General features: G+C 37.6%; 1 protein-coding gene across 3 annotated transcripts in view; it reads left to right on the top strand.

Moving 5' to 3' along the window:
- The window catches only part of AKAP7 (A-kinase anchoring protein 7), a 161,269-nt gene that overhangs the window by 74,591 nt on the left and 60,514 nt on the right, over positions 1–26,164 (top strand). For 2 of the 3 annotated variants that reach the window (XM_033235448.1, XM_033235449.1), the window contains exon 7: positions 19,697–19,844. In XM_033235448.1, coding sequence (XP_033091339.1) covers positions 19,697–19,844 — 148 coding nt within the window. Of the gene's footprint in view, positions 1–19,696; positions 19,845–26,164 lie in introns of those variants that run through there. The other variant, XM_033235451.1, reaches the window with a different exon arrangement.

Here is a 26,164-nt window from a genome sequence, read left to right as displayed (position 1 = left end):
GGTACCAGCTCCTCCTTGTACCTCTGGTAGAATTCAGCTGTGAATCCATCTGGTCCTGGACTTTTTTTGGTTGGTAGGCTATTAATTATTGCCTCAATTTCAGAGCCTGCTATTGGTCTATTCAGGGATTCAACTTCTTCCTCGTTTAGTCTTGGGAGAGTGTAAGTGTCCAGGAAAGTATCCATTTCTTCTAGATTTTCTAGTTGATTTGCGTAGAGGTGTTTATAGTATTCTCTGATGGTAGTTTGTATTTCTGTGGGGTCCATGGTGATATCCCCTTTATCATTTTTTATTGCGTCTATTTGATTCTTCTCTCTTTTCTTCTTTATTAGTCTTGCGAGCGGTCTGTCAATTTTGTTGATTTTTTCAAAAAACCAGCTCCTGGATTCATTGATTTTTGGAGGGTTTTTTGTGTCTCTATCTCCTTCAGTTCTGCTCTGATCTTAGTTATTTCTTGCCTTCTGCTAGCTTTTGAATGTGTTTGCTCTTGCTTCTCCAGTTCTTTTAATTGTGATGTTAGAGTGTCAATTTTAGATCTTTCCAGCTTTCTCTTGTGGGCATTTAGTGCTATAAATTTCCCTCTACACACTGCTTTAAATGTGTCCCAGAGATTCTGGTATGTTGTATCTTTGTTCTCATTGGTTTCAAAGAACATCTTTATTTCTGCCTTCATTTCGTTATGTACCCAGTAGTCATTCAGGAGCAGGTTGTTCAGTTTCCATGTAGCTGAGCGGTTTTGATTGAATTTCTTAGTCCTGAGTTCTAGTGTGATTGCCCTGTGGTCTGAGAGACAGTTTGTTATAATTTCTGTTCTTTTACATTTGCTAAGGAGTGCTTTACTTCCAATATGTGGTCAATTTTGGAATAAGTGTGATGTGGTGCTGAGAAGAATGTATATTCTGTTGATTTGGGGTGGAGAGTTCTATAGATGTCTATTAGGTCCGCTTGGTGCAGAGGTGAGTTCAATTCCTGGATATCCTTGTTAACTTTCTGTCTCGTTGATCTGTCTAATGTTGACAGTGGAGTGTTGAAGTCTCCCATTATTATTGTTTGGGAGTCTAAGTCTCTTTGTAAGTCTCTAAGGACTTGCTTTATGAATTTGGGTGCTCCTGTATTGGGTGCATATATATTTAGGATAGTTAGCTCTTCCTGTTGAATTGATCCCTTTACCATTATGTAATGGCCTTCTTTACCTCTTTTGATCTTTGATGGTTTAAAGTCTATTTCATCAGAGACTAGGATTGCAACCCCTGCTTTTTTTTGTTCTCCATTTGCTTGGTAGATCTTCCTCCATCCCTTTATTTTGAGCCTATGTATGTCTCTGCATGTGAGATGGGTCTCCTGAATACAGCAGACTGATGGGTCTTGACTCTTTATCCAGTTTGCCAGTCTGTGTCTTTTAATTGGAGCATTTAGTCCATTAACATTTAAGGTTAATATTGTTATGTGTGAACTTGATCCTGCTGTTATGATATTAACTGGTTATTTTGCTCGTTAGTTGATGCAGTTTCTTCCTAGCCTTGATGGTCTTTACATTTTGGCATGTTTTTGCAATGGCTGGTACCGGTTGTTCCTTTCCATGTTTAGGGCTTCCTTCAGGGTCTCTTTTAAGGCAGGCCTGGTGGTGACAAAATCTCTAAGCATTTGCTTATCTGTAAAGGATTTTATTTCTCCTTCACTTATGAAACTTAGTTTGGCTGGATATGAAATTCTGGGTTGAAAATTCTTTTCTTTAAGAATGTTGAGTATTTTCCCCCACTCTCTTCTGGCTTGTAGAGTTTCTGCCGAGAGATCTGCTGTTAGTCTGATGGGCTTCCCTTTGTGGGTAACCCGACCTTTCTCTCTGGCCGCCCTTAAGATTTTTTCCTTCATTTCAACTTTGGTGAATCTGGCAATTATGTGTCTTGGAGTTGCTCTTCTGGAGGAGTATCTTTGTGGCGTTCTCTGTATTTCCTGAATTTGAATGTTGGCCTGCCCTACTAGGTTGGGGAAGTTCTCCTGGATGATATCCTGCAGAGTGTTTTCCAACTTGGTTCCATTTTCCCCCTCACTTTCAGGCATCCCAATCAGACGTAGATTTGGTCTTTTTACATAATCCCATACTTCTTGCAGGCTTTGTTCATTTCTTTTTCTTCTTTTTTCTTTTGGTTTCTCTTCTCGCTTCATTTCATTCATTTGATCCTCAATCGCTGATACTCTTTCTTCTAGTTGATCTAGTCGGTTACTGAAGCTTGTGCATTTGTCACGTATTTCTCGTGTCATGGTTTTCATCTCTGTCATTTCATTTATGACCTTCTCTGCATTAATTATTCTAGCTGTCAATTCTTCCACTCTTTTTTCAAGATTTTTAGTTTCTTTGCTCTTGGTACATAATTCCTCCTTTAGTTCTGAGAATTTTGATGGACTGAAGCCTTCTTCTCTCATTTCGTCAAAGTCATTCTCTGACCAGCTTTGATCCGTTGCTGGCGATGAGCTGCGCTCCTTTGCAGGGGGAGATGTGCTCTTATTTCTTGAATTTCCAGCTTTTCTGCCCTGCTTCTTCCCCATCTTCGTGGTTTTATCTGCCTCTGGTCTTTGAGGATGGTGACGTACTGATGGGGTTTTGGTATAGGTGTTCTTCCTGTTTGATATTTTCCTTCTAATAGTCACGACCCTCAGCTGTAGGTCTGTTGGAGATTGCTTGAGGTCCACTCCAGACCCTGTTTACCTGGGTATCAGCAGCAGAGGTTGCAGAAGATAGAATATTGCTGAACAGTGAGTGTACCTGTTTGATTCTTGCTTTGGAAGCTTCCTCTCAGGGGTGTACTCCACCCTGTGAGGTGTGGGGTGTCAGACTGCCCCTAGTGGGGGATGTCTCCCAGTTAGGCTACTCAGGGGTCAGGGAACCACTTGAGCAGGCAGTCTGTCCGTTCTCAGATCTCAACCTCCGTGTTGGGAGGTCCACTGCTCTCTTCAAAGCTGTCAGACAGAGTCGTTCGCGTCTGCACAGGCCTCTGCTGCTTCCTCTTTTGTTGTTTAGCTGTGCCCTGTCCCCAGAGGTGGAGTCTACAGAGACAGACAGGTTTCCTTGAGCTGCTGTGAGCTCCACCGAGTTCGAGCTTTCCAGCAGCTTTGTTTACCTACTTAAGCCTCAGCAATGGCGGGCACCCCTCCCCCAGCCTCGCTGCTGCCGTTTCGGTTAGATCGCAGACTGCTGTGCTAGCAATGAGGGAGGCTCCGTGGCCGTGGGACCCTCCCGGCCAGGTGTGGGTATAATCTCCTGGTGTGCCCGTTTGCTTAAAGCGCAGTATTGGTGTGGGAATTACCCGATTTTCCAGGTGTTGTGTGTCTCAGTTCCCCTGGCTAGGAAAAGGGATTCCCTTCCCCCTTGCGCTTCCCAGGTGAGGCAATGCCTCGCCCTGCTTCAGCTCTCACTGGTCGGGCTGCATCAGCTGACCAGCACCGATTGTCTGGCACTCCCCAGTGAGATGACCCCAGTACCTCAGTTGAAAATGCAGAAATCACAGGTCTTCTGTGTTGCTCGCGCTGGGAGTTGGAGACTGGAGCTGTTCCTATTCGGCCATCTTGCTCCGCCCCCCAGTTTTTTTTTTTTTCTCCACTTGCACGTTAGGAGATTGGACTCATTCCACGTATGTTATTTTTTATTTAAAAAGTTACTCTAATTATAAAATTATTAGCTGAATATATGCTTACTGTAAATAATTAAAATACATACAGACCTATAGAGTGAAAGGTACAGTTTCTCCCTCATTACCGTCCTGCAACCCACTTCCTTCCAACAGAATGTCTCTCTCTCTAGGTAACCACTGCCAGTAGATCCTTCCAGACCTTTTTCTATGCACTGCAAATATATATGGACATACATACACACATATAGTTTCTTTAAAACACAAATAAAACTCTCAATATTATTTTGATTTATCATAATTTAAACATTCTTCCCTTGATGAATAATTAGATTGATTTCTGTTTCTTTGGTACCACAAACAATGCTGTTATGAACTTCCTTGTTCACTTTTCTTTGCGTGGATATGCTAGTATTTCAGAGAACCAATTCTTTGAAGTGGAATTCTAAGGGCAAAGAGTATTGAACATTATAAACTTTCAGAAACACCTCAAATTGCCTTGTCAAGCAGTAGTGGCAGCTTATACTCCCAACCATGGTGTATGAGAAGAGCATGTGGTAGGATAAACTTGTGGTAGAAAGATTATCAGAGGTCATATAAAGTTGATATGGCCCTTTGAGCTATGAATTATGCAACTGACATTAAAAAAATGTAAAAAATCTCATTTTATTTAAGATGTCCTACCTGCTGATATTATTCTAAAGAAATAATTTAAAAAGTGATGTTCTTTATGCATAAAGATGTTTACTGAAATGTTATCAATAATAGGGAAATAATAGAAATAACTCCCACAGCAATAGGGAAAGGTTTAAGTCAATTATGGTAAATCGTATAAATGATATAAGTAGCTATTGAAGTAGATATAAGGATTCTATAACAGCATGCAAAGGTAAATAAAACGCTGTACTGTTTATGTAGTATATAAAATCTATACTGTAGAATATGTAGTATAATTAAAATTGTATAAAATGGTTTTCTTGGGTTTGCCTTGCCAACACCTTAATGTGTTTCAATGCATTTTAGAGGTAAAAAGTGACTTCCCACAATTGCTCTCTTAGCCCATGATTTTTCTGGTAGGTAAGTGAATAGAACTGACCTTAATATCACTCAGAATATAGTAAATCCCCCTTGACATGCTAAGGATTCCCATTTTGGTTTGCTGGGGTTCTGAGGAATGGTGGGACCTTGGTGAGTAGAGTGTAATAAGAAGTGGTGATGAGCAAAGTTAGGTGCCCCATGGCAATGCAGGAGTGTGGGGTAGCCACTGGATTGAGGAAACCTGAAGATTTTCCCTTGTCATGGGAGTGTTCCTTCAGTTTCTGGTATGCAGGGGTGGTATATAGTGAGACTATCTAGAAAAGAGCTAAATGATACCTCCTGTTAAGGTGCTCTGTTTTAAAGACGGATTCCAGGTGGTGTCCTCCTTATATTTCAATCTGACCTGCTAGAGGGTAGTCTGGAAATGATTTTGTGTATAATACTGATGCACTCCTAACGTACTGGTGCTACTGTTGTCAGGGTAGACATGATGATTGTTGGTAAAAAGGGGTGTGCTGTGTAGAGGCATGCTCCGGATTATTATAGGAAAATTCTGAGATAGTAAGATAGCTGGTCCATTCATTATTGTCTATAGGAGGTGTAATGCGATATTCTGTAGTAATAACCCAATTGAGATTTTTTTAATCATCTGTCATTGTAATTTAAAAATTACAATGAAAAATAAAAAATAACCTGAAAAGGTATTATCCATGTCAACTTAAAAAATTAGATTTAAGTCAGAGCTATAAACAGTTTGTTTATGAAGGTAAAACATCTCATTGACATTAAAGACGTGGAGAGATGGCTGGTGCAGGGGATGAGTGTTCACCCCCTGGGAGGTCGTACAGATCTAGTGCGAGGATTTCCCAGGGGTGTTAAGTGTTTGGTGCAGAAGTCCCTGGACTTCTGGGGTCCTGTCCTCTGGTAGGCACCTGTTGGCAGGTAATTGCATGTAGCAGCAGTAACCAAAAGCCCAGTGGGGATCTAAACATTCAATGTATTGTGTTCAAAATTTTGAAAATATAGAAACTCTCTCTATCAAATGTCCTGATGTGAAACTTCTTCTGTGACAGCATGGTATTCTGGTTCCCAAGTTAGAGAGCTGAGTTGAGGCTAAGGACAGATTCCGTGAAACATAAGGCTTTTCTTGGCGATTATATATCTTTCTAATACCAGGAGACATTTAGTCAATGTGTCAGCTTTGCATATTCTTAGTTTCATGAAATTCTAGTGGATATAGTGCATAATATCAAAAGAAATCATTTTCATTGTATTTTGTAATTTTTTCATTGAATAAAGCCTCAGAAAATCGTATTAAATTACTGTCTCTGAAACAGTAACTAAAGTTCAGGTTATTTGTAGTTTTATTCAGAATTTAGTTGACATAGCCAGTCTGCTAACTTGTTCAGCTTTATGCTTTTTATAGTATATCTTTTTGGACTTATTTTTCTTATTGAATAAACTTGGGTTTCAGTGATTTCAATGTTGCAAATCTTGGTTGGTTAGCAATATGTGCTAACACTTGGTGGCAGAAGAAGACAAGTTTCAAATCAAACATCTTAATGCAGATCTCAAAAAATAAATGTGATAGCATCCTCAAACAATAAACATGATCTCCTAATGTATAGGTCAGTTGTTTTTAATCACAAATTATTTTCTGGGCTTCTTAGATACCTTCCCTGATTTATGACTCTTTCAAATTACTACTGTAGCTCTTAAACTGACAAAGGTATGTTTTATGAACATGACACCTCTTTGCAGCAGTGTTTTTTTTTTTTTTTACAGAGTCAGAAAATGAGAGTACTTTAGAATGAAAAAAATGATCTTTGAAAATTGTTAGTGACTTTCACTTTAGACTGGTTTGTTTTGAGGGCAGAATTCAATATGCAAAAAGTAAGGGCTGAAGGGTGATCATTGGACCTGATGAAGATGATGTTGAGGGGAGTGGAGAAGAGGATATAGGACAGTTATTGGTAGGAATGGAAACAGAGAGCATATGGATGAAAATTTTGTTCTAATGCTACCATTAAGAGGAGATTCCAGTTCCTGAATTGTTTGGTGATTGAATATACAGAACCAAAATTGTAATGAAAAGTTTCTACATTAGGTTGGCTGAACTCAGCCTTAACTCTGCATCCTTCCCTAACTGTGAGCCCTGATGTCATCTTTCTTCACTCAGTACTGTTATTTACTTCCATCTATCCATCTAGCTAGCTAGCTAGCCATCTATCTATCTATCTATCTGTCTATCTATCTATATCTATCGCTGCATATTTTTTCAAGATTTTAACTGGGCCTGGTATAATTTGACTGCCACTCACTTTTGGGGGTCTGCATGACAGTGAGCTTTTATAAACCATTTTAAAACTTAGGAGCATGAAGACTATTTCTTCTTAAAGGAATCCCTGTAGTAAATTTAAAGGAGCATGAGCTTTCCTGTTTTAGCCCTGTTATTTAGTCCTGGAAAAATCACCTAGCCTCTCTCGATCTCTATTGACTTGTTGTACAAGAAGGACTCTTGACACCTGTGCTATCCTGAAATGTCTATAAGATAAACACTTTGACCAAATTGGTTAATTTGGCTTCACACAGATATGTATATTTCTAACTTCTTATTGGCTTTCTTGTCTGCATGGAAGGAGAAAGACAGAAAGAAAAAAGGTCTTCAAGTACCGATAGGAAGATAGTGGCAATTTAGATATGAGTCTTTCCACTTGTCCTCCTAGAAGCCAGATGGAGCAACAAGGACAATGGGAAAAACACTCTACACGTCTTTTTTTTTTTTTCTAAAGAACTGGGTTCTCACTTGGTTACCCAGGCCTAGAGTTCATGGCATGATCATAGCTCATCACAGCCTCCAAATCCTAGGCTCAAATGATCCTCCTGCCTCAGCCTCCTGAGTAGCTGGGACTACAGGTGTGCACACCATGCCTGGCTAATTAAAAAAAAAATTTTTTTTTCTAGAAACGAGGTGTTGCTATGTTGCCCAGGCTGTCTGGAACTCCTGGCCTTAAACAGTCCTCACACCTTGGCCTCCCAAAGTGTTGGAATTACTGGGATTACCGATGTGAGCCACTGCACCCAGCCACATACTACATCTTTAGTGAAACTGAGAGGTAGAGAAATCCTGTCAATACCAAATTATGTGTAAGGGCTGGTGGTAGAGGCCCTCCTGACCTGGGAGACAGACTAGGCAAGCTTTCACAGGGCTCTACATTTTAAAGAATCCTCCTTTATTCTAACAAAGAAGAGGCACAGAGAAGCCCGAAGACTACCCTGCCACTTCCTTCCTTCATCCCTCAAAGAGGGCATTTGTAGATGCACTGGATATTCAGTGAACCTTGATTATTCCAGACAAAACTTTAAAAATATCTTTGGTGCAAGATAAAGCAGATTGGTTCTGTAAACTGTTTTTGAATCTCCCTGTGTCAAATGGCTTAATTACTCACAGTTTTTAGTTGTTTTTGAGTCACTTTTCGTATTTCCAAGTGCATTGAACAGCAAATCTCTTTGTTTTAATGGCTTTTTAACACTAAAAATTCAGTGAGTTCTCAGGAGATAGAATTGTAATTTCTTCTGAGATACTCTAGATTACATTAGTCAACCCTGTCATCTACTGTATGTTAAAGAGCACTATTTATAACAAGTGCTTTCACTTGTGTTTCTAATGTATTTTTTCAACTTTATGCTGTTGTCTATTTCTGTACATTGAAAAAAAACAAGTTTACAATTGTTTAACAATTGGAAATGATGTTTACAAAGGTAAACCTGCTTAACATTCATTTGGAATCTTTGAGTACTTTATATGTCTTTAAAAATTGAGAAAGAGTAAACAGAATGCTAAATTATTTTATGGGAAATTCTAGAAATTGACTGAAGTCAGGATTACAAATGATTCCTGGTTGATCTTGATTCTGTTAGAGATTTTGACAACTTCGAAAACCCTAGAAGAAATGACTGGTGAACCTAATGTTAAATCTTCAAAGTGGAATGGAGATTTGAAGCAAGTATCTTCAATAGCATTTTCTGAGATTTTTCTTTCTGAACATCTCTCAGGGTTTTCTGTGAGGCAGGGCGGGATCTGTGATCCAATGAATGTTAGCAATAATGGGTGAAGTAAAGTTAATCTAACTCTTTATGTCAGAACTTCTTAGGTTGTCTGAAATGCAAATGCTTATTGTGAATCTCAAGAGCTTACAACAACAGAGATTCTTTTTTTTTTTTTTGCCCATGTTCATGAATCCTCTGGCTCTGCTCCACACTGTCTTTACTCAGTACCGTGGCTGGGCAGCCTCCATCTAGGACTTTTCTGCTCTTCTGGCAGAAGGAAAGAGAGTTGGTGAACATGCTGATTCTTAAAGCTTTTGCTAAGAAGTCACACACATAATTTCTGATCATATTTTATTGGCCAAAGCAAGTCACATGGTCCCTTCTGAGTGTAACATAGCAGGATATATAATTTGCTTCCCGGAAGGGACACCACAGGAGGGGCAGTAAATGTTTTGAACAGTCATATAGTTCACTCAGCGCTGTTTCCCAGCCAAATGCATTTGACCAGCAAGTCCTTTTTCCACAGACTGTTTTGGAGCCCTAGTATTTGGTAGAACAGGTTTAGGAAATGCTGATTTGATAATTCCGGCTTTAAGTGATTTTTTTTTTTTTTTGTCGTTAAACACATAGATTCTGTGTACACATTTATTTTCTAGCAGTTGCATCTACAGATAAGCTTCTGTTTTTTATTTAATTTATTTAATTTATTTATTTGGAGACGAGTCTTGCTTTGACTCCCAGGCTGGAGTGCAGTGGCGCGATCTCGGCTCTTTGCAAGTTCTGCCTCCTGGGTTCACGCCATTCTTCTGCCTCAGCTTCCCGAGTAGCTGGGACTGCAGGTGCCCACCACCATGCCCGACTAATTTTTTGTATTTTTAATAGAGATGGGGTTTCACAGTGTTAGTCAGGATGGTCTGGATCTCCTGACCTCGTGATCCACCTGCCACGGCCCCCCAAAGTGCTGGGATTACAAGTGTGAGCCACTGTGCCCAGCCCGATAAACTTCTGATTTAAATATAATTGAAGAAACAGAGTTTTAGAACTTGTATTAAAAGATGCAGTATCAGAGTATTCAAGTTAATTAAAATTGCATGTGTTTGCCTTAATTATATTAAATATAAAAATTCTATCTCAAAGATTACCATTAGTTATGGGAAAAATGTTTTTCTCAGAGAGTCATTTTTAGACATTTTGAAACTGGTAATTAATTTCATTTTCTTAGTCAAGGACAAAGTGGAACATCATGAAAATATAAGAAACTGGCAAACCCCACAGTGGATTGATTATAGGTAAAGAAAAATAGAATATATGGTCAAGAAAACCTAAGATTTTATTCCAAAATTGTGTTGATGCGGAACTATTTACCTTGTTTAGTAAGTGACAATAGCTAATTACTGACCCACTCAAATGATCACATAAAAGCAAACCAGCTGGAATTATTTGGATGGCAAGAAGATTTTCTGTCACTGAAAAGATTGGCCAACCAGCTCTTATTAAAATAATTAACTGCGTAGTGAAAGAAGGTAAAGCTATATTTTTCTTGAGAGACTCAGATATGAGAAGGAATTAAGGTTGCAATCCAAAACCATAACTACTTTGTATTGGAATTATACTTCCACTTCTATATATGAGCTGGTTTATTTTGACCATCAGAATCTTACTCTCTCAAGGAAAGATACCTTAAAAATAGAATAATACTAGTTCTTCAAATTACTAAACCAATTCAGTTCTCTTTCAGTTGGTTACTCTAGTAAATTAAAAAGGCAAAAAGGTTATTGGCCTCTTTGCCGGGGCCAAGCCTCACTTTATCTGTAGTTGAGGACCTAACAACACTTATTCCTCATATCATCTTAGGGACTAGCCACCCTTGACTACAGGAATTCCAGTTTGGTTCCTACAGGAGGTGTTCTGTCTCTAAACCCTACTGATGGCAATATATTAACTGTTGGCCAGGTTTGTGACACCATTTTGGAGATCCATCTTTAAGGCCTTTTAGTGCAACTGTATCTTTATACTGTCCCAAAGCTGAAGACCAGAGTATGAAACTACCTCTCTTCCTTCCTTGGCTATTGCCTTCCCCACAGCTGGATCTGATTATAATAATTTGATGTGTAACTTTATTTAGAACAGAACATTTCTTTCACAGTATTTTCTGGTTTGGTCTCCAGCACTACTGTGGGATTTTTATTGGCCATTCATTACCTGGGAGAATGTTCCATGTGACTCCCTGTAGTGATCCTGCACCTTTGGCAACAGCCCCTCCCTAGTCTTACACATCCCATGTGTCATGACTTGGCCCCCTTGGATCCCACCTTGCTCTTCACCCTCCCTGACCTACCCTGACAATCAGAAAATGGTAAACTGTGTGCTCTTGGACTACCAGCCCAAATATCTCTCAAATTTAATTTACCAGGGAGTGGTCACCTGGGAATAAGCTGAATGGATAGGGAAATCACAGCAAACATACTTCTCAACAGGTGGTAACTTTTCCATCACACATATATCCCTATTGGCAGGTACCTAAGATGTACAAAGTGGGTATGTGATGGACATGGAAAGGATAGTGTCGTTTGGCTTGTTTAGCTTTCTGGGGTCTGTGTATGCAATGGTAGCACCTAGTGGGTACAGCAAAAGGGGAATATGCCAGTGTATATAATTTTTTGCATTCTATTATCTTAAGATACCAATTCCTTGTCTTTTGTCAATGTTTGCTTTTCCTACTACACTCACTGCTTTTTAAATTAGTCTTGAAATGCTTCTGAAAAACTGGAAAATATTCTTTTTAATTTTTGAAATGTCTAAAAGAAAAGGCTGTGTGGAAATTACTGACTGGTCTGATGCCTGTTTTAACTGTACTTTTAAAAAGCAAATCTAATGTTTATAGATACAGGCTGACTCTGAATGCATTAGAAAATTTATGTAATCCCTATAATTCTATGCAGATGTTCCTCAATTTATGATAGGGTTACATTCTGATAAACCCATCATAAGTTGAACACATTATAAGTTAAAAATGCATTTAATACATTTACCTTATCAAACCTGATAGCCTAGCCTCGCCTACCTAAATGTGCTCGGAACACTTATATTAGCCTACAATTGGACAAAATCATCTAACACAAAGCCCATTTTTTATAGTAAAGTGTTGCATATCTCATGCAATTTATTGAATATTGCACTGAAAGTGAAAAAACAATGGTTGTATTAGTATTAGAAGTATGGGTTCTACCGAATGCATGTTGCTTTCACATGTCGTGAAGTTGAAATAACGTATGTTGAATCATCCTAAGTCAGGGACGATCTGTATTTTAAAATAAACAAGGAGAAATTTCACAATTAAATGTTTAAGTTTGAAATGTGGGCAAGGTTCCTGTTGAGTGTTATATAAAAAATTATTTTACACAGCCATGTGTGTCATACTTAGTCTTTGTTTACATTTCTTGCTCTATCTGGAGAGAAACATTCATTTTTGGTTTAAGGGCTACACATGATTCTTGGGTCATATGTTTAAGGACTGTTCCATATTCAGCTATTGTTATTTTTCCTATTAGACTCCCTTATATCTGTTATGATATCCAGGGAACAGTTCCAAACCAAATAAGGTGAAAGGCTTGTATCATTGAGCACCTTTCTTCCTTGTTCCATTTCCTAATCTATAGGAGTGTCAATGTAGATCGCAATGCCACTATTTCTTTCCCATTTCTTCACCCACTTCTTGTAATATTCAGTTGTTGGAGCCCTTCCTCTGTTAGACAGGGGCATCTTTCCTAAGTAGTATTCAGGGAATACTTCTGGGTAGTTAGGCAGAGTAAGAGGCTGAGTTAGGTTAAGTAAGGTGTCCTATTGAGAATGATGTTGGGGGTGAGGGGGAGAAAAGTGAGAAGGAAGAATGTTGATGGGAAAAGGGTCCAGGAAATTGAGTAGTTCATAAGAAAGTTAGAAAAGTAGAAGGTACTAGGTACATGGAGCAGGAGGATCTGGGAAAATGCTTTAGGTCTTTCTTGTTTAAAGTTACAAGACTACAATTAGTGATGTCTGTGGATGCATTTAAAATATTTTGAGAGTGTACAGTCTCTTCTACACTGTCTAGGGACAGTATTTAACTTTCATTTGAGTGGTACCTGAGGTACAGTTAGGCCTGAAGTTCTATCTGTTGATAACATGGAGGTGAGTGGTTCCATACTTTTGACCTCTAAGCTATAAAAGCACAGCACCTTCTGTCACGATATAAGTATGTTGCAACACACAGGCCAGTGTTATGGGGCAAGTTAAAGTTAGGACTTTTCTGTGAACTTATTTCTGAATGATTTTCTACCAAACAGCCCCACTCTCCTGCTTCATTGTTGAGGTCCTGAGAATTTTTTATACCAGTGGCTTACTGGCATTAATTACTTAATGTTAGAAAGTGTATATTAGAAGGAAAAAGCTATTGCATTGAAACAAGGAAACATAATAGATTAAGTTGTAAGTGTATGTGGGAGATTTTGCTTTATTTTTGATATATAGAAATAAATGGTTAAGTTGGTAAATTCAGGAGAACATGTACCAAAGAGCAAAACATTAGGAAAACAGATGATAGGAAGGAGGAGGAGGCTGTAGCTTGTTTACATTCGAGTGATCACAAGACTGTTCTAAGCCAAGAACACAGCTGGAGTTTGATGAAAGGGAGTTGAATGCTCAGCTGAGACTGAGCATATAGGAATCGTTCTTGGATGCCTCATTTTTTGAGCCCCTTCTTTGTTTCATTATACTGAGGAAAGCCACATGCAAGTATAACAAACAGTTATGTGGCCAAACAGCATATGGTCTCTCCTGCCAGAAATGAGAAGGAGGAGGACTTGAGAAGAAAGAATTGAGGTTGGCTAAGTAGACAAAGAATGAGCTTACATGGAAACAGACTGTGTTGTAAATAAAGGCATTGCAGTGTTCCAGGACTGCGCTTGTTGTACTGAGCCTGCAACCTTGAGAACTTTTTGGGTGCCAATGACCTGTTGTTCTCTCTCTGGTTAACATGGCCTTAGTCAGTATAAATGAACCAAATGTTTGTGGACCAAAGCCATGTTTCTTCCTCTGGTCTGTTTGATGCCAGCACCTCCTGGAATGACACGTTAGGACCAGGAGGCAATACAGCATTTTCTCTTGGTGGCTTTTGTGACGTGACTTCTGTTATTAGGAATCGTGTTATCTTCCCTCTGTGTCTGCTTTCCTAGCCACTTGATGCCACCGAGGAGCATTCAGTGCTTCTTAAAGTTTTAGGACAGGTAAAAGGAGGTGTCAACAGTAGATTTAAAATGTATGGTTCTAGCAGCTGTGTTTCTACTTACTACTTACTGCAAGGCGTAATACTGTAAATGTTAGTTAAAATGGTAAGTTTCTGCTTTTTCTTTCCATAAAGCCTGAACATTAAACCAGGCTGGAATGCTAAAAGGAAGTTTATAAATATAGGAGTGGGGAGATGGCTTGCCTAAAAAAAATCCCATGGTGAACCGAATAGATGCTTTAGCATAAAACAAAATTAAGAATTGAGAAGTATTATATATGGACATAAATAGCTGGTCCAGAAAACTCAGACCATCTGTGCCAGTATTTTACCTGATTATTTGGAATATCAACAGTATAAGAAACATTCTTTTTGCAGGCTGGATTATTTAGATAATTTTTTCTATGTATAAGTAGCATCCATGAATTCTTTCTTATTTTTTACTATGACCTATACATATCACTTGATTTATTAATATTCATGCACTATATTAAGGGCAGGTATTTTAGAATGCTAGAGATTCCCAAAGTAATTTTGACATTGGTTTTGGAAATATGATCATGTATATGATTATATCTTAAGAATGATTAATATTCTTAGAATTTTAATATTTTAAAGTAAATAATGGAGGGCTTGAAATTATTATTCTGCTCTTCTTTTCAATATATTATATTCTCTATTTATTCTGAATCTATATCTAAGCTCTATCTCTTACTACCTGTGTCTTTTGGTAAGTGACCTCATTTCTCTGTGATTTAGTTTTCTTATCTGTGGATAATAGGTGGTTATTAAATGAGTTCAGAAAAGTTCTTAGAACAGTGCCTGTACATAGTAAATACTTTGTATTTTCTATTACTATAATACAGATGATAGCAGGCATCATTTTTTTTTTTCAGATTGGGCCACAGTAATTGGGCCACATAAAGTACTGTTGACTTTTCCATTTTTCATCACTCCTTACGTTTCCTTCTGTAAACTAACTGACAGGCAGTAGGTGGGGTGTCAGGGCCTCAGCAAGACAGGAAACAGGCACATTCAACCAGGGGACCAAAGCAGAGCCCAGCCATATAGACTGGCTCAGTATGGCCAGAGGAGAAGATGGGAAGGCTGTAAGGCCGTTCTCACCCTGGGTGCTGGACACGATCTAAAATCACCATGCTATTCCGGAGCCCGTTGATTGGTGCAGTGAAACTCCTCATCTCTTTCCCTCCCTGTCAAGAACAGGCTGGGGTGGAACTGAGCCTCCTCCTGACTCAGAGGAGCTGAGGGAAAGCTGCCGCTGAGCGAAGGCTGCAGCTGGCAAGGAGGTAACCAAGTGTTCTGTATCAGGAGGATGGTGAAAATGAAAATACTGCAAATAACAGCAAAAATTGGAGTTATGGAAAGAGGTGGAGGAGTCATGAAGAACTTTAAGATTTGCCAGGGATAAGCCCCATGCCGATATACAATGTTTTCATAACTTTGAATTGCCAGTATGTACATTTTCATTGGGGCAGTGATCACTAAAAGTGATTTCAGTTTCTTAACCAATATAACATTAAACAAATGTAACTTTTTGCCACTTACAAAAATAAGCATAAGAGATTACGATTCTTCTTTAACCAGCCAATGCCCAAAATGGAAAGCGAGTTTGCCTCTTAAATCACATTCTTAATTTTGTTGTCAAGTCATTATCACAGGAAATATATATGTCTTTTATAGCTACTTGTATGACAGCAATAAACTATTGGAAAACATAGCAGAGATCCAGGAATGCCAAGCTTATTATCAGTAGGACAAATAATTTCTTTGTCTTATAGGAAGCTTGTTTATATTTTCATCATGGAAGTTGTGATTGTTATAACAAGTAACAATAAGAAGTTATCTTCTATTACAAAAAAGTTTCAACCTTCTTAATATTAATTTCCATTATTCTGATGACAAAAAGTTTGTCATAGGAATTAAAGATGAATAAATGTATCTTATTTTTTAGAATCTTAAATGATTTTCACTTTGAAATTAACAAATGTGAATTTCCATATTTTTGTGACCGTCTGTCTACTTCCTGTGTTAAAAATAGAGTCAGAGGCATAGTAATATAAGTCTGAGCCCTCTTTGGTACATATTAAATTGTGCACATCATTTAGCTAAATGTAAATGATATGGTGAATGCCTCCTGAGTAAATAATTTCCATTACTTATCAGATTGAGCCATCAGATGATTCTAAAAATATTCATTATGCTTTCGGTGGCATTTTCTCTGGAGTGGACTGTTTGAGTGCCAAGTTACAACCAAGAATGAAATTCCTGTTTCACAGTACATTGTATCAAAGGTTATCAAGTGTCTTTGAACATCACTGATAATTTTGCCTAAACTGTGACTGAAACTAGGCTAAAGAAAAGTTAAAACTTCAGTCATTTCTAGTGATTAATTAAGATAGTCTTGAAAACTTTTTTCTGTTTGACATTTCTTTTCGCTAATTTATTGTTTCAAAGTCTGATATTCCATACTTAACATCCTATTTTCTCTTCTAATGTTATGTTGCATAATTGAAATGTCACTTATACTGGGTACAATTATAAATATGAAACCCTTAAAAATATGCCTTGTCCCTGTTAGGTTCAAGGCAAATATAACCTTCTAAGTACTAGACCATCTCCAATCATATTCAAAATTCCAGGGTTGCAACACCTGTAGCATGATTTGTTAAAGATACCTCACATATTTTTCTTCTGCATGTGACATAATCCCAACTCTTAGCCTTTATAGGTCAAATTTAACAATTCTCACGATATCTTTTGAACCCTCCTAACATTGTATACCTCCATTGATAGTTAAGTAATAGTGCCTTGGGTCTAGCCTATGATGAAGGGTCTGGCCTATGACGAAGAGAAGCAGAAAATAATTTGGGGGGTCCACAGCTTGAAAATAATGCCACCACCCAGCCTTTTTGGCTTTAAAATAAAATCTGGGAGGATAATGCTTCTGAAACTATTTTGCCATCCCAGTGGATTCATTCAGAAAACAGGGCCCTTCTTAGTCTTAAGCTAAATGATCCACTTTTGAGGTCTCATTTATTTTCTCAGAATCATAGTCTTCCTTTTCTTTTTAGTATGAAAGGAAACACCACCTGCTGCAGCTGGATGGTGAAATCAATTCAGATAAATTTTATCAGAAAAGAAATATATTGCCAAACAAAAAATTTCTCCAGAGAATGAAGATCATATTGAAATTGTAATATATATCAGACAATGCAGAGGCTTAGCTATTTCTAGATTGTTTATTACTGAAGATTTTTCTGATCAGGGCATATAATTTCAATGCCTCTCATGCCTTTTTGAACCATAGCGCTCTCTGTGAATTATGAGTTAAGCAATTAATTCCGTTTCACTTGCTAGTAAAAATTAAGTCCTAAAGACTCATGTTGGAAGTCATCTGTGAATAATTCTTACAAAACAGTTGGCATTTACTTTTTGCTGAAATTAAATTAATAAGCCTAGAAGACGAGAGTCAATCTCATGTTTTATTTCTTTAAAAAAAATGACATTTTACAAAACGGAAGTGAAGATTATAGCAATAGTGGCTGGTGAGTGCTGGCATTGGTTTCTTGAAAATTGAAGGTTCTTATTTGTCTGCTATGTTATTGCCAGTCTTCTCTCCAGTCTAAAGGAATGACTGTCTCCAACCTCCACACCCCCCCACCCACACACACATACAAGCATTTAGAAGACAAGCATGATTGGTCATTTTCCATTTACTCAATGTTTTTTGTTCTTGAAATCTTATCTCAAATGAAATTATTACATAAAGTTCACTAATGATAATGGCTGTGTGTATGTGTGTGTTTATATATAATTTATTATATTTCATTGTTTTAAGCACTTTTATAAATTAACTTACTTAGTCCACATAACCCTTTGAGGTAAGGGGGAGAGATTAGGAGTCCAGTTCTAGACATTGAGCAAAAACATACATCAATAGAAATATGTTTAATATGATATTAAAAATTAAGATCAACTTAAATGTCCAACAGTAAATAATTGGATGAATAAATTATGAGACTTTCATGCAATGAAGTACTATGGAGAAAAATATTTGGCACATCTGTATATTATTTACTGACATGGCATATTTACTGACAATATAAAGCTGGTTATCAAATAGTACTCAGGGAACAACCACATTCTATAGAAGAGAAAAAATGTACTTTGTATTTGCGTAGGAAAAACTAAACACATAAACTATAGCAGTAGCAGTTTGTAGTGATTTAATTGTTTTGCTTTTATGATTTTTTTCATTAACTAATTTTCTAATTAAGTTTTTGTCATTGAAAAGAGAAAATATATATTCTCATTACCTTAATCTTATGGACTGTATTTTGGGACTCTGAGGCTGAGTTGCAGGGCCATTGTATAGTATAGCAGAGGCAGATATATTCTTTCCCATGTTTGGGGAAACTACAGAGGTACCAAGGCCATCCCACTGTAATTTTTCAACAACCAACTGTTTCTGCTAAGAAAATACACTGAAAGTAAGGAGGAGCAGATAGAGAAGAACTTGTAAGATCCACTGACCTCCCTGCTCTAATTCAAGTACTCTTTAATTGTCTTTCAGATGATTCTTACATAAGGAATTTAAAAATTACATCCTCTAATTAGAACATTTTTCCACTATAAAATGTTAAGATCCACCTTACTTTTTTTTTTTTTTTTTTTTTTTTTTTTTTTTTTTTTTTTTTTTTTTTGAGACGGAGTCTCGCTCTGTCGCCCGGACTGGAGTGCAGTGGCCGGATCTCAGCTCACTGCAAGCTCCGCCTCCCGGGTTTACGCCATTCTCCTGCCTCAGCCTCCCGAGTAGCTGGGACTACAGGCGCCGCCACCTCGCCCGGCTAGTTTTTTGTATTTTTTTATTTTTAGTAGAGACGGGGTTTCACCGTGTTAGCCAGGATGGTCTCGATCTCCTGACCTCGTGATCCGCCCGTCTCGGCCTCCCAAAGTGCTGGGATTACAGGCTTGAGCCACCGCGCCCGGCCGATCCACCTTACTTTTTAAAGATTTATAGTATTTTTTTCCTACCTTACTTTTAAAAAATTTATCCATTTTGCTGGGCACGGTGGCTCACCTCTGTAATCCCAGCACTTTGGGGGGCCGAGGCGGGCTGATCACAAGGTCCGGAGATAAAGACCATCCTGGCTAACACAGTGAAACCTCGTCTCTACTAAAAATACAAAAAATTAGCTGGGTGTGGTGACACACGCCTGTAGTCGCAGCTACTCAGGGGGCTGAGGGAGGAGAATCGCTTGAACCCAGGAGGCGGAGGTTGCAGTGAGCCGAGATCGCGCCACTGCACACCAGCCTGGGTGACAGAGTGACTGCATTAAAAAAAAAAATTATCCATTTCTCCATTTTTGTTGTCCATGATTAGTCTTTCCTTGGTATCTCAAAATTTTAACTCAGTATACTTTATTATTTCTGGAACTTAAAATGTATGAAGTTCTAAAAACTGCCAAATTTAAACCTAATACTCTTTATTGATGGTTTTTAAATACAACTCGTTCTAGGCAGGGAGACTTGAAAAACAACTTTACAACAATTTTATTGTTGTATATGATTTTCAAGTGCCAGTAGACAATGGTGTACTTTATTCTAAGATGTAATGATCAGGTTCTAGGAAAATGATGTAATTATGAACTGGCTGCCTGGGTGAAATGATTGATTGATTGATTTGTTTTTTCATTTCAAGGGAGTGAAAAAAATAGATCCTGATTTATATGAAAAGTTTATCAGTCACAGATTTGGAGAAGAAATATTATATCGCATAGATCTTTGTTCCATGCTGAAGAAAAAACAAAGTAATGGTTATTATCACTGTGAATCTTCCATTGTGATTGGTGAGTGTTGTTTAAAAATTATTATCTTTACTTTTAATTTTTTTGGCATCACTTTTATCTTGGCAAATATTTAAACTTAGTTGTATATGTTTTCTCAATGTTATACTTTCCTAAATATTATGTTTTGACAATGATACACTGAAAATTTTCTAGAGCATTTTTAGTATTTATATTGATCAGTTAAGAATTTACCGAGACGGGCGGATCACGAGGTCAGGAGATCGAGACCATCCTGGCTAATATGGTGAAACCCCGTCTCTACTAAAAAATACAAAAAACTAGCCAGGCGAGGTGGCGGGCGCCTGTAGTCCCAGCTACTCGGGAGGCTGAGACAGGAGAATGGCGTGAACCCGGGAGGCGGAGCTTGCAGTGAGCTGAGAGCCGGCCACTGCACTCCAGCCTGGGCGGCAGAGCAAGACTCCGTCTCAAAAAAAAAAAAAAAAAAAAAAAAAGAATTTACTACCCATAGTTTTTATACTTCTGGCTTTAAATATAATTATAATGAAGTCTGGAAATACTGATTTAGAAATCATTTCAATTTAATTTTATTTCATGAACATGAAGAAAGCATTTTCTCCAGGGAAGGCCTCCATGGCTTTCCACACCAGGCATTTTTGTATTTGCTGCTTGTAATTAGGAATAGAATGACCCCAGCCAGAAAGTTTCACCTTGAGAAGAGAAAATGTAGGTGACCTGCAAAAATTGAAAACTTCAATTTCTTCCCTGAGAAAGATGTTTTGAGGGGAAGCAAAGATTCATATGTAAATGCATCTGTTAGATGGCATGAGATGAGACAGACTCATATAAAACTGCGTTTCCAGGTGGAAAGTGTGTACACTTACGGAGATCTTTCATCCAGAATAGAGCTATTCTCCACTTTTTGCAATGTGAATGTATTTCAAAAGAGCCAGCTCTGTTTTGATTCAGATTTATTATTTCAAACCAGACACTATTCTTTTAAAATTGTGAGCTTCAAGACAACCTGATTTATATACTTTTAAAGTAACATGAAAATACTCAAAGAAGACAAATACAGGCATACCTTGTTTTATTGTGTTTTGCTTTATTGTGCTTCACAGATATTGCCTTAAAAAGACAGTTTATTTATTTATTTTTAACAAATCGAAGGTTTGTAGCAACCCCGTATCAGCTGTCTTTCTGAGCCATTTTTTCTGACAGCATGTGCTCTTTTTGTGTCAATTACATTTTGGTAATTCTCACAATATTTTAGACTTCATTATTATTATATCTGTTATGGTGATCAGTGATCTTTAATGTTATTATCGTTATTGTTTTGGGGCGCCACCATATGAATTGTGTTCATATAAGATAGCAAACCAAATTGATAAATGTGTGTGTTCTGACTGCTCCACCAAACAGCCATTCCCCTATGAAGAGTCATACATCTCTTATTTTAAATCAAAAGCTAGAAATGATACATTGGAAGGACATGCAAGAAAAAAAAAAAAGCTAGAAATGATTAAGCCTAGTAAGGAAGGCATGTCGAAAGCTGAAATAATCCAAAAGCTAGGCTTCTTGTACCAGTTAGCCAAGTTGTGAATGCCAAGGAAAAGTTCTTAAAGGAAATTAAAAGTGCTATTCCAGTGAACACACAAATCAAAAGAAAGTGAATTAGCCTTATTGCTGATAAATGGAAAAAGTTTTAGTGGTCTAGATAGAAGATCAAACCAACCACAACATTCCCTTAAGCCAAAGCCTGATCCAGTGCAAGGCCCCACCTCTCTTCAATTCTGTGAAAGGTAAGAAAGGTGAACAAGGTGCAGAAGAAAAGTTGGAAACCAGCAGAGACTGGTTCATGAGGTTTAAGGAGAGAAGCTGTCTCCATAACATAAAAGTGCATGGTGAAGCAGCAAGTGCTGATACAGAAGCTGCAGCCAGTTTATCCAGAAGATCTAGCTAAGGTCCTTGATGAAGGTGGCTGCTCAAAACAACAGATTTTCAACGTAGACAAAATAGCCTTCTGTTGGAAGAAGATGGCATCTAGGGTTTTCATAGCTACAGAAGGGAAGTCAATGTCTGACTTCAAAGTTTCTCAAAGAACAGGCCGACTCTCTTGTGGGGGGCTAATGCAGCTGGTGACTTTTAAGTTGAAGCCAGTGCTCATTGTCCATTCCAGAAATCCTAGGGACCTTAAGAATTATTCTAAATTCACTCTGTCTGTACTTTATAAATGGAACAACAGAGCCTGGATGACAGCACATCTGTTAATAGCATGGGTTACTGAATATTTTAACTACTGCTCAGAAAAAAAGATTCTTTTCAAATGATTACTGCTCACTGACAGTGCACCTTATCTCTGAAGAACTCGCATGGAAATGTACAAGGAGTTTAGTGTTATTTTCATGCCTGCTAACACAATGTCCATTCTGTAGCTTGTGGATCAAGGAGTAATTTAGACTTTCAAGGCTTATTATTTAAGAAATATTTTTGTGAGGCTATAGCTGCCATGAATAGTGATTATTCTGATAGATATGAGCAAAGCAAATTGAAAACCTTCTGGAAAAGATTCTCCATTCTAGATGTCATTAAGAACACTAGGATTCATAGCAGGAAGTCAAAATAGCAACATTAACAGGAGTTAGGAAGAAGTTGATTCCAGCTCTCATGGATGACTTTGAGAAGAGGTTCAAGACTTCGTTGGAGGAAGTAACTGCAGATGTGATAGAAATAGCAAGAGAATGGCCAGGCACGGGGGCTCACGCCTGTAATTCCAGCACTTTGGGAGGCTGAGGCGGGCAGATCACAGGTCAGGAGATCAAGACCATCCTGGCTAACACTGTGAAACCCCATCTCTACTATAACTGCAAAAAATATTAGCCAGGCGTGGTGGCGGGCGCCTGTAGTCCCAGCTACTCAGGAGGCTGAGGCAGGAGAATGGTGTGAACCTGGGAGGCAGAGCTTGCAGTGAGTCGAGATTGCTGCCACTGCACTCCAACCTGGGCGACAGGGCGAGACTCTGTCTCAAAAAAAGAAATAGCAAGAGAACTAAAATTAGGAGCGAAGCCTGAAGATGGGATTGAATTGCTGTAATCTCATGATAAAACTTTAGTGGATGATGAGTTGCTTCTTATGAATGAACAAAAAAAGTGGTTTCTTGAGATGGAATCTACCTTGGTAAAGATCCTTGAACATTGTTGAAATGACAACAAAGGATTTAGAATACTACATTAACTTAATTGATAAAACAGTGGCTTTGAAGGGTTTGAGAGAATCAGCTCCAGTTTTGAAGAAGTTTTACCGTGGGTAAAATGTTATCAAACAGCATTCCATGCTACAGAGAAATATTTCATGAAAGGAAGAGTCGATTGATGCAGCAAACTTCATTATTGTCTTATTTTAAGAAATTGCCACAAGCACTCCAACCTCCAGCAAGTACTACCCTGATTAGTCAGCAGCCATCAACATCAACAGACAAGACCCTCCACCAGCAAAAAGATTATGACTTGCTTAATGCTCTGATGATCATTAGCATTTTTGGCAATAAAGTATATTTAAAGTAAAATGTGTACATTTTTTAGGTATAATATTGCACATTTAATAGACTGCAGTATAATGAAACATAATTTTATATGTACTAGGAAACCAAAAAATTCATGTGACTTGCATTATTGAAATGTTTGCTTTATTGCAGTAGTCTGGAACTAACCCATAACACCTCTGAGGTATGTCTGTATATGTAGCTAAATATTGCAAGGTCTTTAACCAAGGTAGTTTATCTCCACATCAGCTGGAAGAATACCTATGGATGTATACACCCTGAAAGAATCTTAATACTGATGTTTATTAAAGCATTTAAAAAATGTTCAAGAGACACAATTTTACTTCCAAATTTTCATTAGAGATCTTCAGAGGTCCTCATTTTACCTTTCAAAGACTTCAGCTATTTTAAACAGAAGATATTCAGTATGTCGTTTGAATTTTATATTCTGAAACATCTCAAGTCTATTTTAAGGAGAATTTTCATGTTTTCAGAGTCTCTGTAAGAAAGCTGTCTTCCATCCAAGTTTTGATGAGGACCAAACATTTCTGTTTAGGTTCATTGTAAATGGAAAATTTAGATACTTCTTGTGTAGGACAGATTTTGGCTGGCTTCCCCTATCTTCTCTGCCAACCTTATAAGGCCTCTTATAAGGCCAACCTTATAAGAGATGTAGTGCCTCATTACCTCTCTCACTCCCGTTTAAAAAAAAAAAAAAAAAGGAATATGTTGATATTGCTGAAAATATTGCAGGACTGGCATTATGAAGCTTACATCATAGATTACCTAAATTACCACTGGACAGTTCTGTTCAGCCTACCACCCCCCATCACTATGTTCAAGCCACTGAGATTTTGCTTTCATTGCTCTTTTTCAGTTGATAGTCTTTAAATTTCCCCTTATGTGAGGTAGTTTCTCCAGATCTTTCCATCAAACTTCTTTATTGCTGTTACACTTTCTAATTCAAAACAATTTTGCCTTTTCCAAACCCTCTGCCAATCTTGTATCCCCATGCCAATCATTTCACATTGTTTTAAAAAATACTTTTTGCTTATTACAAATGCTTTTGTGGGTCACATTTGGGGATGACAATATAAACTTTAAAATCATATGTGCATCTAAAGTGATAATTTATTGTTATAATTAACCAAGTTTAATGTACACTAGAATTCATTTGCTTATAAATAATTATTGATTTTGTCAATCTTACCTATATTTTATAACAATATTAGATTTGGTATACTTTGTTTTATTTCTCAATCAGATTTAATTGGCTTACCTTGGTTTAGCTTCTCTTTGATTTGATCCTAGCTCAAATTTAATGTCAATTTCTTGAGGCTTGAGCCAACATTTTATGGTATCCATTAATACAGTGGGACAGATTTCTGATCTTAAGATACTATTCAGAGTTCTAGGATAGAAGTTGGGCCTCAGGGACACTGAGAACTTCCTGATGTTGTTCGTAAAACTTTGTACGTAGGTACATGTGTGAATTTTTCTGGGGAGATAATTTAGCCCTCATTAGATTTGCATATTTCCTATCTTTGTTAATGGTACATTCTTGGAGAGTGCTAGATTACAAGTTACTGATTTTCTCTTTAACCATCTCTGTTATACCATTTAAGACATCTTAAAAAAAACTCAGTGAGTATATATGCTGCATTTGTAAAGTTTCCAGTTGATTCACTTTTTTTTTTTTTTTTTTTCGAGACAGAGTCTTGCTCTGTCGCCCAAGGCTGGAATGAAGTGGCTCAATTTCGGCTCACCACAACCTCCACATCTTGGGTTTAGGTGATTCTCCTGCGTCAGCCTCCTGTGTAGCTAGGACTACAGGTGCACGCCACCATGCTTGGCTAATTTTTTAAAATATTTTTAATAGAGACAGGGTTTTGCCATGTTGGCCAGGCAGGTATCAAACTCCTGACCTCAGGTAATCCACCCACTTCAGCCTCCCAAAGTGCAGAGATTACAGGCGTGAACTACTGTGCCCAGCCTCCAGTTGATTCACTTTCGTATTTTCATGTTCTATTCTTTGCTTCATTGATATTATTTCTTCTGTCATGTCTTTGAGGATTTCAATATAGTCATTTTTTAAAGTTCTTTTCATATTTAAAAAGTTCTGTGATTCCTTGGGAGTGAATTCTTGTATTTGGTCTTCTGTGACCTTCAATTTCCTCTAGTGCTTTTTAAGTATTTTTTTGGAGCTTGTCTTATTGTGCATGTTTTCCTCTTAGAAGCCCATGTGGATTTTGTGGTTGTCTCAGCTCTGGTCCCACAGGATAGGTTGCTTTGAACTGAGTTAGGAACTGGTAACCACAAATCATCCTTATCCATAAGGAGCTGGGATTCCGTCTTCTGAATTCTGTTACCAATATGTGAGTTGAGAGTAAAGATACTAGCCTTTTGTTTGCCGTATTGACTTCAGATATTTTCCAAGTATTATGTTGCTTTTAATTTTGGACAAGGAATTTTTTATATTAAGTGTTAAGTTTTATCAAATTATAGGTGAAAATTTCTTCTGTGATTTATATCATGACCATTATGAAATTATCTTCAAACCAAAGATTTGATGTGTATTCATTCATGTTTTCTTTTAGTTTCTTTTGTTTTTGTTTTTCCATTTAGGCTTTTAATTTACCTGATATGATCATTAATATAGGTTCTCATACACACAGGAGAAACTCATAAATCCAGTTCTATTTTATGCATTTTAAATTTTATCCATTAATTTATTCATTTTTAGTGCACATGAAGTAGGGATTTAGTTTTAGAAATTATTTTCTTGCTGGGTGTGGTGGCTCACGCCTGTAGTCCCAACACT

The sequence above is a fragment of the Trachypithecus francoisi genome, unplaced genomic scaffold (assembly GCF_009764315.1).
Source record: "Trachypithecus francoisi isolate TF-2019V2 unplaced genomic scaffold, Tfra_2.0 Lachesis_group15, whole genome shotgun sequence".
In the NCBI taxonomy this organism is placed as follows: domain Eukaryota; kingdom Metazoa; phylum Chordata; class Mammalia; order Primates; family Cercopithecidae; genus Trachypithecus; species Trachypithecus francoisi.
The sequence above is the reverse complement of the archived record's forward strand: the minus strand, read 5'-3'. Positions and strand labels throughout refer to the sequence as shown.